This window comes from Cajanus cajan, chromosome 10 (assembly GCF_000230855.2).
Source record: "Cajanus cajan strain Asha chromosome 10, NIPB_CcT2T_4, whole genome shotgun sequence".
NCBI classification, from domain to species: Eukaryota; Viridiplantae; Streptophyta; class Magnoliopsida; order Fabales; family Fabaceae; genus Cajanus; species Cajanus cajan.
The window spans coordinates 36,185,227-36,202,785 of NC_138526.1; the positions used below are offsets into that span (position 1 = coordinate 36,185,227).

Genomic DNA, 17,559 nt, shown 5'->3' on the forward strand with positions numbered 1-17,559 from the left:
AAAGATAATAAATTTCAGTGTCACATAAGTGGAGGAAAATAACTGCAGATCGTTCAGAAAATATCTATAGTAAAAATAATTATACAGAGTCAACCGAAGTATACAGAGCAAATGCCGAGCTTCTATAAGGTCAAAGGACCAAGACCCTTGAGCCCAAGACCTTTCATGCACGTGGGAAGGGTAGAATAAGCACCACCCCTCCCGACAAAAGGTCGGAATCAGACAAGTTAGAGAGCACACTGTATAAATAGGTGTGAAATTGTATACAAGGTGACAACTTGACAACGTTAACTTGTTACTAGAAAACTGAAACTTTCAAAGACCAATTTGTAAGTAAGTGCACTTTGAGTTACCAAAGCAACACAAGTAGTTAAACTCTAAAAGACCAAATTGGATACTACCTATTTTTAAACAGTTTATTAGGGATAGGAACGAACTATTGATGCAGAAACACAAAAAAAAACATGGAAATGATCTCGCATTCCTCCCATGTCTCCCCGTCAGAGTTGCATCCCTTTTTGCAGAATACTCTCCCTAGAAGCAAATTTTGAATGAGAAAGAAAAGCAGAATACTTATGAGGGTTCCATAAATCTTGAAATGAAATTGAAATGAAAATAGTAAAATATATATATACATGGGATTTGGGTAAGTGCAGCGTATTTGTTGGTTCATTGATTTCCACATGGAGACGCCCATTGTTGCAGCATCATCTTCCTCTGCTCTCCAACTCACAAAAGGGTCAACGGTCAACACTTCCTTATCCCTGTTCCAATTACATCCCTCAAACCACACACCATTTCGGATCTCAATTCTCAACTGCTTATGAATAATTTCAAGTCTCCCAGCAGGGCCTTATGAATATACTAATATCTATCTAGTTAACCAACATATACAATGGTTTTTGAAATGTTTAAGTTGTTTCATCTGCAGTCCTCAATGTCAAATATTTAGCCTTACAATGAACCTAATGTTCAATTCAAATCAACAACTTCTTACACAAGTTAGAAACCTATGAACAGAAAAAAAAATGAACACTCTGATTCTCGGAGGTTTATTAACTGATTAGCAATGGACATTAGAGTGCATTGGCCAATCTACCCACTCATAAGCACATAACCGTTCATACATTGCCAAGAATGCAGAACACTCATCACATTGCTTTTCATTTCAGTTTCTTTTAACACACAAATGACACAATCGCATGCCGTGATATGATATTCAACCTAGACTGAACAAGAAAGCAATGGAAAATGAGTCAATATTGTCATTTTTTTCAAGTAAAAAACAGAACTTAAATTAACCCCATAGATGAATTAAGAATAGTTTTTCAATTTTCAACACGCGATTGCTTCAATTGTTTGACCAACTTCCACTGCATGTTTCTTGGGTTTTGGTAATCCCGTAGTTGCCAAACACAACTAGCTAACACCTTCTTAAGCTTCTGTATGCATACTCATGTCCTAAACTTCTTGCATGTTAATTAGCTTGCCTTCATTTTTGTCAAAATCGATTCAAATTTCTATGTTATAAAGCTAAGTAACAATGTATAACTTTTACTTTATCACGTATTTAATTTTATGCACGATGGTTTGAACTTTGAACACTAAACCAATTAACCAAACATACTATTAACAGTTCCTTTATAATTGAATCTAAATCCATCACATAAAAAAGCCAAAGTAGAACCACTTGAAATCACAGAATCTGTTTACATTCATCAGAAACTTACGACCAGGTGAGACAAACCTGCTATTCGAAAGTAACACAATGAGGCTTCCAATGCTTCCAGAGAGGCTTCTTCGAGGGAAAGGGGTTGCACAAAACAAACCTTATACCTGAAAATAAAATAATAAAGTTATAGATGATGCTTAGAGAAGTTTATTCAGGGGCAAGGGATTCAGGGGCAAGGGCTCATGGGTGCGCATACAAGGTAAGCAAATCAAAGAAAAAGGATTCAGTTGATGCTTACAGAGGGTTACTCAGGAGCAATGGATTTAGGGGAAAGGGCGAGGCAAGGGTGGGGCAACAGCGGGGCAATGGCGGGGCAACAGCAGGGCAATGGCGGGGCAACGGCTCATGCGCGCGCGAGGAAAGAAAACTCAATATTCAGGAGCAAGCTAGGGATTCAGGGACTGCGCGCGCGGGAAGCAAATTAAGGGTTCTCAATATTACATCGGGCACTAACTTAACCGATGTAGATTTCTTTGTGTTTTTGGCTTAATTACAAATATGCCACCGTCTTTCTAATACTACATCGGTTCTTCTTAAACCCGATGTAGATTATTGTATATTTATATCGGTCTCACTTAAAACCGATGTAAATATGCTTGATATTATACAGCTAATTACGATACTGCCACCGTGCCTTATTTTTACATCATTTTTTTGTTAACCGATGTAGATGTGCTGATGTAGATTTGTATTTTTGTAGTAGTGCTAGGAACCATGGTAAGGTGTACTTAACTCCCTCCGGTTTAGCTAGCTTGCAGGAGAAGCCAACCTTGACCATGGTTCACTTAAGAACCATGGTAAGGTAAGCTTACCTTGCTTGAGTTTAGAAGCTTGCAAGACAAGCTTGAAAACTCAAGAAGGAATGCTTGAAATTTCGGCCAAAGAGGAAAGGAAGGGCTAGGCGGCCTTTGGCTCAAAATGCTCCATGATTTAATTTGAAAATCCTTGATTTGGTTTAGTTAGGTTCATCATATGATGATGAGACCTAGCTAAATCAAATCTATGAAAAATTAGGAGCAAAATGAGTCCAATATGCAAAATTTTGCCTAGGCCCAACTCAGGCCCAATTTCTAAGCACACCCTCAAGCATTGCTAAATGTCACCCCCCTTTTCCCTACTGAAAAAATACAAAATGAATGTATCAACTAGGGAGGTTAAATGGAGCTAAACTCTACAAGTAGCCTACCTTAAAAACAATATACAATCACTAGGAAAAAGCAAGTAAAGTGCCTCACAAATACAAAGGCAAAAATAACCTATACAAGAGACTATTTACAAAATATATGAAAAAGGTCTTTAATATCATCCCATTCCTCTTGGTTCTTTCAGTATATCACCTCTTGGATTCCTTGGCCTTGACCATAGTCTATCATCCCCTCCCTCTTGAAAAGGATTTGACCTCAAATCTCGAGGGTCCTCATGATTATTGGCCATACCTACAAATATATAATAAAATTCATTAGAGGTGATATTTTCAACAAATAAATGTGAAAGGAATATCCTAGAAGAAATCCTTTCATGGAACCTAATGAAATCAATGACACTAGACCTACTAGTATAATGAATAGGATCCTCTCCTAAACATAGACTAGGTATATTATTAAATCCTAAAAATGTGGTAAAACTAAAACTATAGCACACTAAAGACTTAATCCCAAAAACTAAAATATCTTGCCTAAAGTACCCTATGTGGTAACCTAGACATTTCCTAGAAAATAAGGAAAATACTACTAAGAAATTTCCTAAACAATTTTGGATTATATTATTTGTTGGATGGTTATGAAAAGAATTTGTCACAAGGAACCTTGAAGGTTCATATGTTATATCCAACAAATAATATATTCCATAAATTGGGTGCATTATTGACACAACTAAGGTAGGACAAGTCCTACAAAAAGGAAGGCTATCTACCTTGGGCACCACCAAGGAAGTAGCATGAGAAGTAGAACTAAATGAAGTCCACTTCTCCTTCACAAAATCTTGAAGTTGAGATTCTTTTTCTTTAAAAATAATGGATTTGTGAATCTCTTTTTCAAGACTAGTGGCAGCGTGAGGGTAAGAGTTAAGGTCTTTATGAATAAAGAGAATAGTTTTCATAGATTCTTTAGTGATAAAGCAATTCTCTTTAGACATAATTCCCTTAGAGGATATTTCTTCCTCTTTACTCTTCCCTACCTTTTCTCTTTTTCTTTTGTTTTTCATTTGTGCTTGATCCTCAGCCACTTGTTGAGGTAAAAGAGGATAAAGTACAAATTTCTTTTCCTTGTGAGTGAAAGAAATTTCATTAGTAAGACCATTATGTATAGTTTTCTTTTCAAATTGCCATGGTCTTCCTAACAAAATATGACAAGCTTCCATTGGTACCATATCACATAAAACTTGGTCCTCATACTTCCCAATGGAAAACTTGACCTTCACTTGTTGGTCAACTACTATGTCGCCATCCTTATTAAGCCATTGCAAATGATAAGGTTGAGGATGTGGCATAGTAATTAAACTAATCTTTTTAACCAACCTAGTGCTACAACAATTGCACCATGAACCACTATCAACAATAAGAAAACAAGCATTATTTAAAATATTACATCTTGTATGAAAGATGTTCTCTCTTTGTGATAGGGTACCACTAGGTTGATTATGAAGGATTCTCCTAAGCATTAGGAGCTCTCCTTTATAAGGATAAACTGGCTCCACTTTGGTCCTTTGAAGCTTTGTTTCAACCTCACTCTCGCTAGAAGAGGAGGTAGTAGTCTCTTCTTGACTACTATAAGTGTCATGCCCCCTTAAGATCATGACTTTCTTTGTAGGGAATTGAGAAGCAATGTGGCCTCTCCCTAGACACTTGAAACATTTAATATCACTAGTCTTTGTGCTAGTGTGTGGAGTGTGGGTACCTTTACCCTTCTCTTTGTTCTTATCCTTATTCTTAGCTAATTCCTTGGAGGGTTCTAAAATATTTTTCTTTTCAAAAGATTTTTCCTCCTCCATGTAGTCTTTCTTAAGAGATCTAGAGTGGGAGCCTTCTCTTTTAGAAGAAGATTTTCTCAACATTTGTTGTTCTACCCTTACACAAAGTTGGACTAAATCATTTAAGTCCATGTAGGGTAGTAGCTCCACTTGGTCTCTAATCTCTAAGTCAAGACCACTTAGGAATCTAGCTACAGTGGTGGCTTCCTCTTCCCTAATACATGCCCTCATCATTAAAAGCTCCATTTGTGGCCTGTACTGTTCTACAGACAAATCCCTTTGTTGGAGCCTTTGGAGCTTATTCATAAGCTCCCTTCCATAATAGGTGGGAATGTGCCTCCTCCTCATTGCACTTTTAAGATCATTTCAATATTGAATTGGAGGATCATTGTGGAGGCGTCTCTCTCTTTCTAGGGCTGTCCACCAATACATGGCATGCCCTTGGAAGCTAAGGGTAGCCAGAGGGAATTTTCTCTCTTCACTCACCCTATGGCAAGCAAAGAGTTGCTCAACCTTCATTTCCCAATCTAGGTATAACTCCACATCATCTTTGCCAAAATATTGTGGGAGGTCAACTTTGACTTCCCTAGGCTTTGTGGTCCTCCTAGGAGTATGTTGGTAGTGATCCCCTTGATTCATGCTTTCATTAGGGGATGTGTATTGGGAATGTGAGCTCCTATTCTTTCTCCTATGTTTCTTCATATCTTCTTTTAATTTTTCTTCCTCTTGCCTTAAAATTCTCAATTCTTCCTCAAGATAAGCAAGTTGTTCTTCTCTTTCAATTCTTTCCTTCTCTCTTTGAATGGACTCTTGCTTTTTCCATAGTTTAAGTGATTTGAGCTCTTTAGTGATGTAAGAAAGACTTTTTGGAGAGTCATCACTTTCACTATTGGAGGAATTTTGAGACATTTTAATTCAAGAGATTTTTCTAAACAAAAATAGTTTTTATGAAAATAAAATTTTTGAAGTGCTTAGACTTGGCACTTAGAGGTCTAAGAGTACAAATTGAACTTTGGAGGGAGGTGAGCTACTAAAGAGCCACTTAATAACCAAGCCTCTTCAAGTAAAAATCTCTAAACCCCCTTGTACTTTTGTCTTGCACAAAACAATTTCTCACAAAGAACTTTTCTTAAAGAAAATAACAAGCAAGTGCCTATGTGTACAATTTATAAGATGCTTGAAAACATAAAGAGCAAGAAAACATAAATTGCTTGAAAACTTAAATGACTGAAAACATAAATTGCTTAAAACATAAAGTGCTTGAAAACTTAAAGACAAGAAAACATAAACTAGGCGTGGTAAGCAATTTAAACCTAAGTGAGAGCTTGAGAGGCACCAAAGACCTTCAAGGACCACTCTCACAAGTGCTACACGGATTTACTAAAAGAATTCTTAAGGAGAGATGGAGATACACCAAAGGCACTCCAAGACACTCCTTAATAAAGGCCTTGTACAAAAATTTGGAAGACAAAAATTACAAGGAAATTAAAATTAAAATTTTCTTCAAATGAAATGTAAATTCACACTCCAAATGAAATGTAAATTTACTTTCAAATGAATTTAGTGGCTGCACTTAATTTCAAAGAAAACAAATTAGCCACTAATTTAGAAACAAATTTAGAGACGGATTTTGTAAGGAAAAACTAGTTTTAGAAACCAAAAAATTCCGTCACTAAATTTAGTTCTAAATTTTCACAAAAATTTTCACAATTAGCTTTACTCCTTCTTGCTCCAATTCAGCCACCAACTGCAGCCTCACAAAGTGTTTCACTCCTCTTTTTAGAAGCAACCTTGATATTAGTCACTTCTAGGTGTTTTCAAGAGCCTAGCCACCAAGAGAGAACAAACTCCCTAAGCAACCACCAAAGCCTTCAAGTGGATGTCCTTTGCCTTGGCCTCCTACACCTTTTAAGAAGCACTCAACCACCTTCAAGACTGAATATTAGTGCTAAAAACTGAAAAGGAACAATTTAGAATAGCTACACCAAATGGTAGAAAAGAAAGAGACAAGACTAGAAAGAGTTTCACAAATGACAAGCAACAATTAAGGTTAATTTTGAAAGCTAGCACTCACAAGAATAACCTATGAATGGCACTAGAATTGGATTACAAAAATCAAAATCTAAGATTATAAAACAAACAAGACACAAAGATGTGGCTGGACCAATGCAAAGATGTAACCAAAAATACACCAAATCCGAGAGCAACACTTCACCAATTTTCACTCCTTTTTGGCTTTTTCTTTGGCTATTTCTTTTGCTAATTTTCTTCTTTTTCTTTTGCAAAATATTTTTCACTTGTTTTTCTTTTGATGTTCAGGAGTTTCAATGCCTTTTAGACTCTTATAGGTCTCGGTTTTAATACTGAATAACTGCAGCAAAAATTATTACACAAAACAAAGGTGTTCACATGCATGTTTCTTTTCTAGTGCTTCACAATTTTGTAGTATTTTAGGTCAAATTTTTAAGCACTTTTTCCTTTGTTTTTCTCATGCATTTAAGACACTCACACCTCTGTTTTGTATCTGTTTTAAGGCTCAAAAAGTTTCAATAAGGTTCAGCCACTCAACAAGACACAAGAAACCTAATAGGAGTAGTGTTTAACAAATTTTTTTGACAAAACTTTTTTAACAAGACATAATAGAAACCTAACTCTAAGAAATTTGCTAGGACTAATAGAAAATTAAGAACTCAATCATGTAAATCAAAAGCACATATAGTGAGGTACAAATTTAATAAGCAAAGACACAAAAATTTCGGACTCAATCATCACAAAACAAAAATTAGGTCAAAACAAGCTATTCTAGGAAATTTTGACATACAAAGGACTACACATTACTTTCTAAGACAAAACAATTGATTAAGAAACAAAATCTATACTCAATGCATATTGTCCAATCACGGACACATGTGAATGAATGGAGATACTCAAGCAAAAATTAAAAACGCACAAGCAAGGAACCTAAAGCACAACAAAACCGGTTTGATTCAAGAATTAGAAGAACAAGCATATATGAATCAAACAATTATTATGTGACATTTTGGATCCATCAAAGTATGTATAAAATCTAGATCCATTCAGCAAACATAAGAAGACATGTAATAGGAGGAAGATACAACACGGATTCTATTAGAAAAAGTTAGAACAAAAAAACCTCAAGAGCACTAGGCTCTAGATACCAAAAATGATGGAGTTACTTGGAGAAGAATGTTGATTCTTCAAGTCTCCATGCAAGGACCGTGATGCTTCTTGAGGTTGACACTTTGAGACCTCTGAAAACTCCTTTGAAGAACCTTCAATGGAGGAGAAGTCTTAGAGGAGGTTCGGCCACTTCCTAAAGCTTGTGAAGGAAGCTTGAGGAACCAAGGCAAAGTTGAGAAACTTTGCTAGAAAACCTAGGAGAGAAGGTTCTCATTCGGTTTTGGAGAGGGACTCTTGAGAGAGAAAACAGAATTTTATTTCTCAAATGTTCAAAAGTGATTACAAATGAAGGAGTTACAAATATATAGGGTAGAGGTAGCTTCTAGGAGAAGTTAACCTTAACCATGGTTCACTAGGAACCATGGTAAGGTGTACTTAACTCCCTACGGTTTAGCTAGCTTGCAGGAGAAGCTAACCTTGACCATGGTTCACTTAAGAACCATGGTAAGGTAAGCTTACCTTGCTTGAGTTTAGAAGCTTGCAAGACAAGCTTGAAAACTCAAGAAGGAATGCTTGAAATTTCGGCCAAAGAGGAAAGGAAGGGCTAGGCGGCCTTTGGCTCAAAATGCTCCATGATTTAATTTGAAAATCCTTGATTTGGTTTAGTTAGGTTCATCATATGATGATGAGACCTAGCTAAATCAAATCTATGAAAAATTAGGAGCAAAATGAGTCCAATATGCAAAATTTTGCCTAGGCCCAACTCAGGCCCAATTTCTAAGCACACCCTCAAGCATTGCTAAATGTCACCCCCCTTTTCCCTACTGAAAAAATACAAAATGAATGTATCAACTAGGGAGGTTAAATGGAGCTAAACTCTCCAAGTAGCCTACCTTAAAAACAATATACAATCACTAGGAAAAAGCAAGTAAAGTGCCTCACAAATACAAAGGCAAAAATAACCTATACAAGAGACTATTTACAAAATATATGAAAAAGGTCTTTAATATCATCCCATTCCTCTTGGTTCTTTCAGTATATCACCTCTTGGATTCCTTGGCCTTGGCCATAGTCTATCAGGGAGGGAAGCCTGTTTGTACAATTCCGAAGGCACGTCCTTGGCCGAGTGGGGTCACTCGGGAGGGAAGCCTGTTTGTATGATTCCGAAGGCACGTCCTTGGCCGAGTAGGGTCACTCGGGAGGGAAGCCTATTTGTATAATTCCGAAGGCACGTCCTTGGCTGAGTGGGGTCACTCGGGAGGGAAGTCTGTTTGTATGATTTCGAAGGCACGTCCTTGGCCGAGTGGGGTCACTCGGGAGGGAAGCCTGTTTGTAACAACTTGAATGAAGATAATACACGAATGAGTTGAAATGTGTTTCATTAATATGATGTGCCTCGTTAAAAACCTTGTCGGCCAAAACCCCTTTTCACTTTTTTATAAGGGGAGAAAAGACCGATCAAGGAAAAGAGTGCACTGTGCATACATTGATTGATAATCTTTACAAGAAATTTGGTTAACTGAAATAAGCTTTCAAGTGAGTTGAGTTCCACGTTCTTGGAATGACCTTTCCCGAAAGCTCTTCCAATTTGTATGCACCGTTGTCGAGAGAGTGGCAGATTCTGAATGGGCCGTCCCAGTTTGCTGCCAATTTACCTTCACGGGGGTTGCGCCTGGCCGATCCTTGAACGCGCCACACTAGGTCTCCTTCCTTGAAACATCGCTTTGAAAGCGTGGAATTGAATCGCCTGCTCATCCTCTGTTTGCATGCCTCGGCTACGATGCGTGCCTTGTCTCGGACTTCATCTACAACATCAATCTCTGCCCGAAGGGATAAGTTATTGCTTGCCTCGTCAAAATGTACCCGACGGAACGAAGGCTCGCCAACTTCTACGGGGATCATGGCATCCGTACCATATGTCAAACGGATTGGGGTTTCCTTTGTTGTGGACTAAGGTGTACATCTTGTAGACCCCTAAAATTGTCCGGGTCGGAAATAAAGCTTGAAGACTCTTGAGGACTGAAGGAAAGTCAGCCAGAAGGACTCATGGAAGGCCCTAGGAGGATTCTCTGTAGGTCTAGAGGTCTTGTAATAGCTCAAAATAAGGAAGTGGAGGGAATGAAGCCCAATACGGCCTCCCAAAAGTTCAATACGGCCGTATTGAACATTTTGAACTACAATACGGCCGCACTGAACTCAATAGTCCGTATTGAGGTTTCTTGAACTTCAATACGGCCGCACTGAACTCAATACGGCTGTATTGAGGTTTCTTGAACTTCAATACGGCCGTACTGAATTCAATACGGCCGTATTGTAGTTCAAAAACTCAATACGGGCCGTATTGACCCCCAGAGGCCGTATTGCGCCTCATCCCTATAAATATGACGTCAATTGGACGTCATTTGACACTTTTACACTGAGTTTTAACCCTCTTCTTGAGTATTCTGGGTTTTTTTGAGCAGTGCTCTGCCTAGAAATCACTCGGAGAGTTGATCCGACAAAGTTCTCGAGTTCTGAGCTTTTTGCTTGAGTCTCGAACTGAGTCGAAGGGAAATCCTCCGGATTTCCATAGTAAAATTTTCTAGGAGGGAGCGAGCGGGCTTGTAGAGCAAGGGAACGCCAAAAAGCTTCCCAGTTTTACTTGAATATAAAAGCACGCTTCAAAGGTTTCTTCTTAAGACCTTCCTTTTACTGCTTTCTGTGTGTATATTTAACTGTCATCATGTAGATAGTTAAGTTATAATTGTTTAGAATAAATAGGGGTAATTTAGTAATTTTGCACTATTATTTTTAGAAATAATCTGTCATAGGGAACCCGAAAGGGGCGCTGTGGGGTGCTAACACCTTCCCCACGCGTAACCGACTCCCTTACCCGACTCTGGTTGTCATGGCCGAAGTCGATTTTTGAATCGATTGCCTTAAACTTCTTTTTCCAATGTTTTGAGTAAAACATTGGTGGCGACTCCATGAACCCTTCCTTTTTATGAAAACCGTTAATCCATGGAGGGTCCCGCTTGGGATTAACATGGATTGGTGAGCCTTTTAATAAAATTGCTCGTTTGACAAGGTCTCAGTTTGAGAATAAGTCATTCTAGCAATCCATATTTTTAAACAAATAAAAGAGTCCAACCATCCTTCGCGAATGCCGAAAGCCCGTTTCGGGCCGGTGGCGACAGATGGCGACTCCACTGGGGAAGCCTCGAGAGTCAGTCCCATTTAGTGATGGATTATTTCTAAAATAATAGTTTAAAATTACTTTATTACCCCTCACTTGTATGATAACATGTTTATCTATTTGGCTTTAATAATTGTTGTATGTTTAAATTCTCGCAATTGTTTGAAATAAAAACTGCACACAAACCTTTGCACACAACAGTTCCCTCTATACCCGGGGGCATGAGTGGAAAGCCATAGGGAGTGGATGTTAGTACGGCCGGTTGTCGAATGGGTCTATAGGTGCCCGTAGACCGTTGTCGGAAAACATCACTCAAGGTGATAACCATGAACTCGAGTCCGACAGTGCGTTGGAGCTTTCCATCGGCTTACGACGAGAGGAATTGGGTCCCTATAATGGGGGCACCTTGGGGGCCTCAGACCGATGAGAACAGTTAGAACCACCTTGAATATGCACTTTTCTGCAGGATACCCCTACCTCGTGATTCGCTCGTGACTGTTCGTGGATGAGTGAATTGTTTGTGCATTTTTATGTGACATTGTATGAGCATACATTGCACCTTTTAAACATACAACATTCCTTTTTAAATAATAAGAATAAATAGAAATAAAGATCTTCTAGTACATGGTGTTAACATCTACCTTCATTGCATTCATATAGGTAGTTTCCCTTTTCACCCAAAAAATACAAAAAAGATACAAAATATCCAAAAGAAAAAAATATGTATTTATCCAAACCAAGCAATATCATGCATCATCTTAGGAAAATCCCAAAACATGATAATGCTTAGTTGAATAAACACTATGCATGCATATTCATCTCCATCATCTCATATCATGCATTGTATTGTAGAATATGGAGAGGTCTAAGGAGATGCATGGGCAGTTGAAGAAAGTAGACTTCTTGTTATACCGTGCTGAGAGGTTGGATCACCTCTGTACTTTGATGCCAAGAGAGGCTCGCGTCAAGTTTGAGAAATCATATGGACGAGTCCTCGACTTGATGAAGATCTGTGGATCCAGCATTTCTGAGAGCACTGGTTCACTTCTGGAGTATCGATTTGCACTGCTTCGAGTTCCCCCAGTTTGACCTAGTTCCTACTCTCGAGGAGTACGAACTCATGCTACGATGGCCCAAATCAGCCGGGGTCTATATCTTTCATGACAACCATGTGGCCGTGGAGAGAGTTGCCACTCAGGTCAAATTACCATCACGATCAGCTGCCTTAGTGGGGAACGGCAGTATTAAAGGTTGGAAGCTTGCTATGATTGAGGACCACCTTTCTTCCTTGGCTGGTGAGGGAGATTGGTTAGCTTTCAACAAGACTCTAGCGTTAGCTGTGTTTGGGATGATCCTATTCCCCTTTCACGCTAACACAGTGGACCATGCTGCGATGGACGCTTTCTTCGCTTGGGACGTACACATGAAGAGTCCCGTGCCTGCTATTCTTGCCGACACCTTGCTCTCTGTTCATCTGTCTCAACAGAAGCAAGGAAAAATCATCCGATGCTGCACCTCCTTGCTATATGTGTGGAGCATCACTCATTTCTATGCCTCTAGTCATATGGGGACCTTGCCCGACCCTTTGAGGAGTTTTTCGAAAATTCTCGTACGCCGCCGATATGCTTCTGAGTGGAAGGAAGAGATGGAACAGTGGAGTATCGAGCACTTCACGTGGGTTTGCCCTTGGTTCCGTCCAAGCCATGTATTGATGAGATGCGGCAGTTATCCAAGCATACCATTGATGGGCCTCAGAGGTTGCATAGCCTACTCACCTAGATTGGTTATGAGGCAACTGATGAGGACTCAGACCATTCCTACTATAGAGGAGCTTGGAGGGTTGTGTTTCTCCTTCGATTCCGAGCATCAGAAGGACATGCACGCTGTCATGAGAGCGTGGGAGAGACCAACCTATGAGGGAGATCTCGAGCTTGGAAAGCCTCGGGTATCCGTCTCCATTGATTATGAGGAATGGAGGAGCGAGAGGGGGGTGCCTCAACCATCCACTTCTTGTGCAACCTCAGCAACAAGGAAGGTGTTGCAAGAGCAAGTCGACACCTTGACCAAGAAACTGGAAATCATGGGAGCTCAGATGAGAGTTCTTGAAGAGAAAAATGAAGAATCCAGTTTTACTATTGATGGTCTTCAAAGGCAATGCAAGAAGAAAGACCACGAGATAGAGCGGCTCAAGGATGAGTGTGCTAACCTCAATGAGGAGGCTACTCGGGCACCCAAAATGCCAAAGGTTGAACCGAGTAGTCAACTCCAAGAAGTCAACATGAAGATAGCACACCTTGAGGCCGAGTATTCAAGGCAGGCACAGTTGATCAAGGATATGCAAGACGATCTGCTTTTGACTCGATCCGATGCGCAACAATGGCGGGAAGTTGTTCAACGACAAGCCGCAAACCTTTCCGACTTCCGCAAAAAGGAAAGGGAAGGGTTGGCACAAATGGCCAAACTCCAAGAGGAGAAGGATCGGGCCGAAGATGAGCTTAATGAGCTGCAGGCCATGATCAACTATCATATACAAAAAGCGAAAGATGCTCAGAAAATCAGTAATAATATGAGCCAAGCGGTCCATACTCAGATTGAAGCAATGGGCCGCCATGTGGAGGAAGCCGAAGATGAATGGCAAAGACATATGAACCCGCCTGTGGGTTTTTACCGGCTTTTCTCTTTTTGTAAAAAGTTGCTTCAAAGCATTGTATAAAAGTTGTACACTTTCTTCAATTAATAAAAATTGTATTTTTGAGATTTATTGCCTTTGCATCTCATTAGTCATTCATTTGCATTTATCTCTCCCGGTAATTTAATAATAAATATTAATAAAAAGAAAGAAATAATCGATGCGTATGTTCAGAATGGATCGCACGCCATTGGTAATTAAATGCAAACCAACAACTGCACCAAGCAAGCACACGGCGACTCCGTTGTTGGTAATCAAGACAGACAAAGGGGAAGGTCCGACACCGTTAAGGATCATCGCTCCAAGGCCTTTTCCCTACGAATCAAATAAGGCTGTGCCATGGATATACGACATCCATTTTTCTGCCGACAGCGATTTCTCTAACATCGCTGGACTTGGGGGCATGACTAGGAGTGGCAGGATCTACACTCCCAATGATCTTCATGATAAAAGCTCCCAAGAATAAAGGAAAGGAAAATAAAGAATCCGAGGAGGAAAATCTAGAGACCGCCTTCCAAGCATTGGAAAGTGTCAATGTTGAAACGTTTCCCCGAGAAATGAAGAAGGTAGCCCATATGCTCAACAAGAATGGATACTTGCCAGGACAAGGACTTGGCAAGGATTCCCAAGGAATTCCCGAGCTACCCACTATCAAGGATAATCCGGGGAAACAAGGGTTAGGATACAACCCTAATAAAGATCAAAGGACGAAGAGGAACCAAGATCCTTCTCGACGTTCTTTAAGCCAGATCTTTAGGAAGGCCGGTTCACAAGCGTCAAGGCCGGTCGTCGTCATCAAGTGTTCTTCTCCTTCTGATAGGGATGTATAGACCTGATGACTATTAGAGATTACTCCTCGGGGACAGCCCGACCCCCGAGCCTCGATAGGGCACATGTTTCCACTATGATTATAATAAAATCATTCTTTATTATTTCTTATTGCTTCTTTTCTTGCTTGCAATAAATCTCTAGACCACATTATTTTAACCCTGTTTGAATAAGCATGAATGAGGTTAAAATTGTCTTAATAACAATAATCTCGCATCATTTTTATGTGGAAGTGTGTGTGACAACTTGGAGCACCTTCCCTTGGCCTCGACAAGTGCCATCATGGATAAAAAGAAATCCTTTAAAATAAAAAAAGCTCGGCAGGAAACCCAAAAAGGGGACTGCGCAAAAATAAGAGCAAAAGACCCGCTAGGAATCCCACAAAAGGGTGACCTAGGCAAAAATTAGGGTTACAAAATAATGAACAAAAACAAAAGCCCGCTAAAACTCCACAAATGGGTGTTTTAGGCAAAAGTTAGGGCAATCGAAAAACAGAATAAATCCATGATGGTACCACCAACTGAATTCAACAAAGGGGCTCAAGAAAAGCTATCCAAGTTATCAAATCACGAACGTTAATAACCAAGATGTGCTTAACTTCATAAGTGTTTAATCAAACAAGCCTAAACACTTAAGCCTACCATTGGCCAAGCCATTCTTACAAAATCCATTTTTCAAAAAATAAATAATCCCCTCTAAAACACAAACTTTCGAAAAAATATCCTTTCCTTCTTTTCTCTCTTGTCCCAAACGATTTTTGAATAATCTAGTGGAAACATGGAGATATAGTAGTCAATAGGAGGGTTGACACATCTTCTAAAGGAAAGGAAAATCATTTGGTTGATGACACCAAAATCAAATACGCATCATTCCTCGGTTACGGAAATCAGTAGAGCACAACCCATCTGGAGGAATGGCAAGATCTAAACAAAAAGTGCACCGATTAATTCTTTTGAAAGAAATGAATCAAATAGAATTAGGTGCATCATATTTGCATACATGCATACAGATGATAGGTGTACTGGAAGATCACTTATTCTCTGTTTATCTTAAAAAAAAAAAAAAAAAAAATCAAATCAAACTTCAGAAACAACAAATGCGCCCGTATCATGTTCAGTACACCCGTACTAAAAATAGGGTTATGAACAAATTTTCAACTCAATACGGGCGTACTGAAATGGATATGGCCGTATTAGCCACAAAGAAATTTTCAAAGACCTCTTCATGAGGCAATTGCATAAAATAGAAAAAATAGAAAATTGCTTGTGTATGACAGCAGTCAACAAAAGCCGAAAACGAAAAAAGGCAAGGATACAAACAATACTCCTCAGTTTGTACAGAATAACTGAGCCTGGAGAGGCTTGCTGAAATAATACTCTCTCAGAATAACTGAGCCTGGAGAGGCTCGCCGAAATAATACTCTCTCAGAATAATTGAGCCTGGAGAGGCTTGCCGAAACAATACTCCCTCTTAGAATAATTGAGCCTGGAGAGGCTCGCCGAAATAATACTCTCTCAGAATAAATGAGCCTGGAGAGGCTCGTAGAAATAATACTCCCCAGAGAAACCTCAGCTTAAGCTCATGGAACAAATCCCCAGCGAGAGCTATCAAAGCAAGATCGTCAAAATCCCCAATGGAAGCGCGATCATCCAAGCAAAATATTCAGTCAAAGGACTTGAAACTTCCTCAGTGGAAGATAGCTCTCTGACTCAAGCGCTGAGTGAGGCTAAGCCTGCAGAGGCTTCCTAAATAATACTCTGGGATACATAAGATCCCCAAATCCCCAGTCGCCTACTCAAGAGGCACCCCTACAAAAGGAGAAAAATAAAAAAAATCAATAACCATTCCCCAAGCGGAATCCGGCACTCAGCCGAACACCAAACATCAAGATAATTCGCCTACTCAGAGGCACTCCTTCAAAAAGAGGAAAAATCGAAAGATCAATAATCATTCCCCAAGCGGAATTCGGCATTCAGCCAATCATTGAACGTCAAGATGATCCGCCTAACAGAAGAGGCTAATCACAACAAAACGACAAAATCCCCCAGCGGATGATAGCCTACATAGAGGCAACAAAACCAGAAAAACAAAAAGAGTCACCCGAATAAGGATAACCGGGATACTCCACCAACGTCAAAGGACGTCAGCCAATCATAAGGCATCGCTCACATCAGAAAGAGCATCTTCGTGTCTACACCCCAAGGAAACAGAAATTCCTCAATGGGTACCAACTACGCAATGGAAAGTTGGGACACAAGAACCTATGAGTAACTGCACATCCCCTAGACGGATCCCTGCGTTATCCAGCCCTCAGCGGCACCAAAATCAAAAACAAATCGTCGAAGCAGCATCGTGGACTGTGGAGACAAACTTATCTCAAAACCCTGGAGAGGGCAAACTCACCCTGGAGAAGGCAAACTCACCCTGGAGAGGGCAAACTCAGCCACCCTGGAGAGGGTAAACTCACCCTGGAGAGGGCAAACTCAGCCACCCTGGAGAGGGCAAACTCACCCTGGAGAGGGCAAACTCAGCCACCCTGGAGAGGGCAAACTCACCCTGGAGAGGGCAAACTCACCCTGGAGAGGGCAAACTCAACACCCTGGAGAGGGCAAACTCAGCCACCCTGGAGAGGGCAAACTCACCCTGGAGAGGGCAAACTCACCCTGGAGAGGGCAAACTCACCCTGGAGAGGGCAAACTCAGCCACCCTAGAGAGGGCAAACTCACCCTGGAGAGGGCGAACTCAGCCACCCTGGAGAGGGAAAACTCACCCTGGAGAGGGCAAACTCACCCTGGAGAGGGCAAACTCAGCCACCCTGGAGAGGGCAAACTCACCCTGGAGAGGGCAAGACTCATGCTACCAAAGTGACTAGAAGCGCGGAGGTATGCACCAACCTGGAGAGGCTACTCAACAATTTTCCCACCTGAAGACACTACAAGTCAGAAGGATGGCACATTCCCCGGACAATTGGGTCAACTCCTTTACTTATCAAACGGTACACCAAAAGGCTGTTTGACTAAGTAAAGG

General features: G+C 40.3%; 1 protein-coding gene across 1 annotated transcript; it reads right to left on the reverse strand.

The window, feature by feature from the left end:
* Nucleotides 1-9,355: 9,355 nt before the first annotated feature.
* LOC145952464 (uncharacterized) lies at nucleotides 9,356-9,742 on the reverse strand. Its single transcript, XM_083064830.1, has one exon. It carries the CDS (start codon nucleotides 9,740-9,742, stop codon nucleotides 9,356-9,358), a length of 387 nt encoding a protein of 128 aa, XP_082920956.1.
* Nucleotides 9,743-17,559: the final 7,817 nt, after the last annotated feature.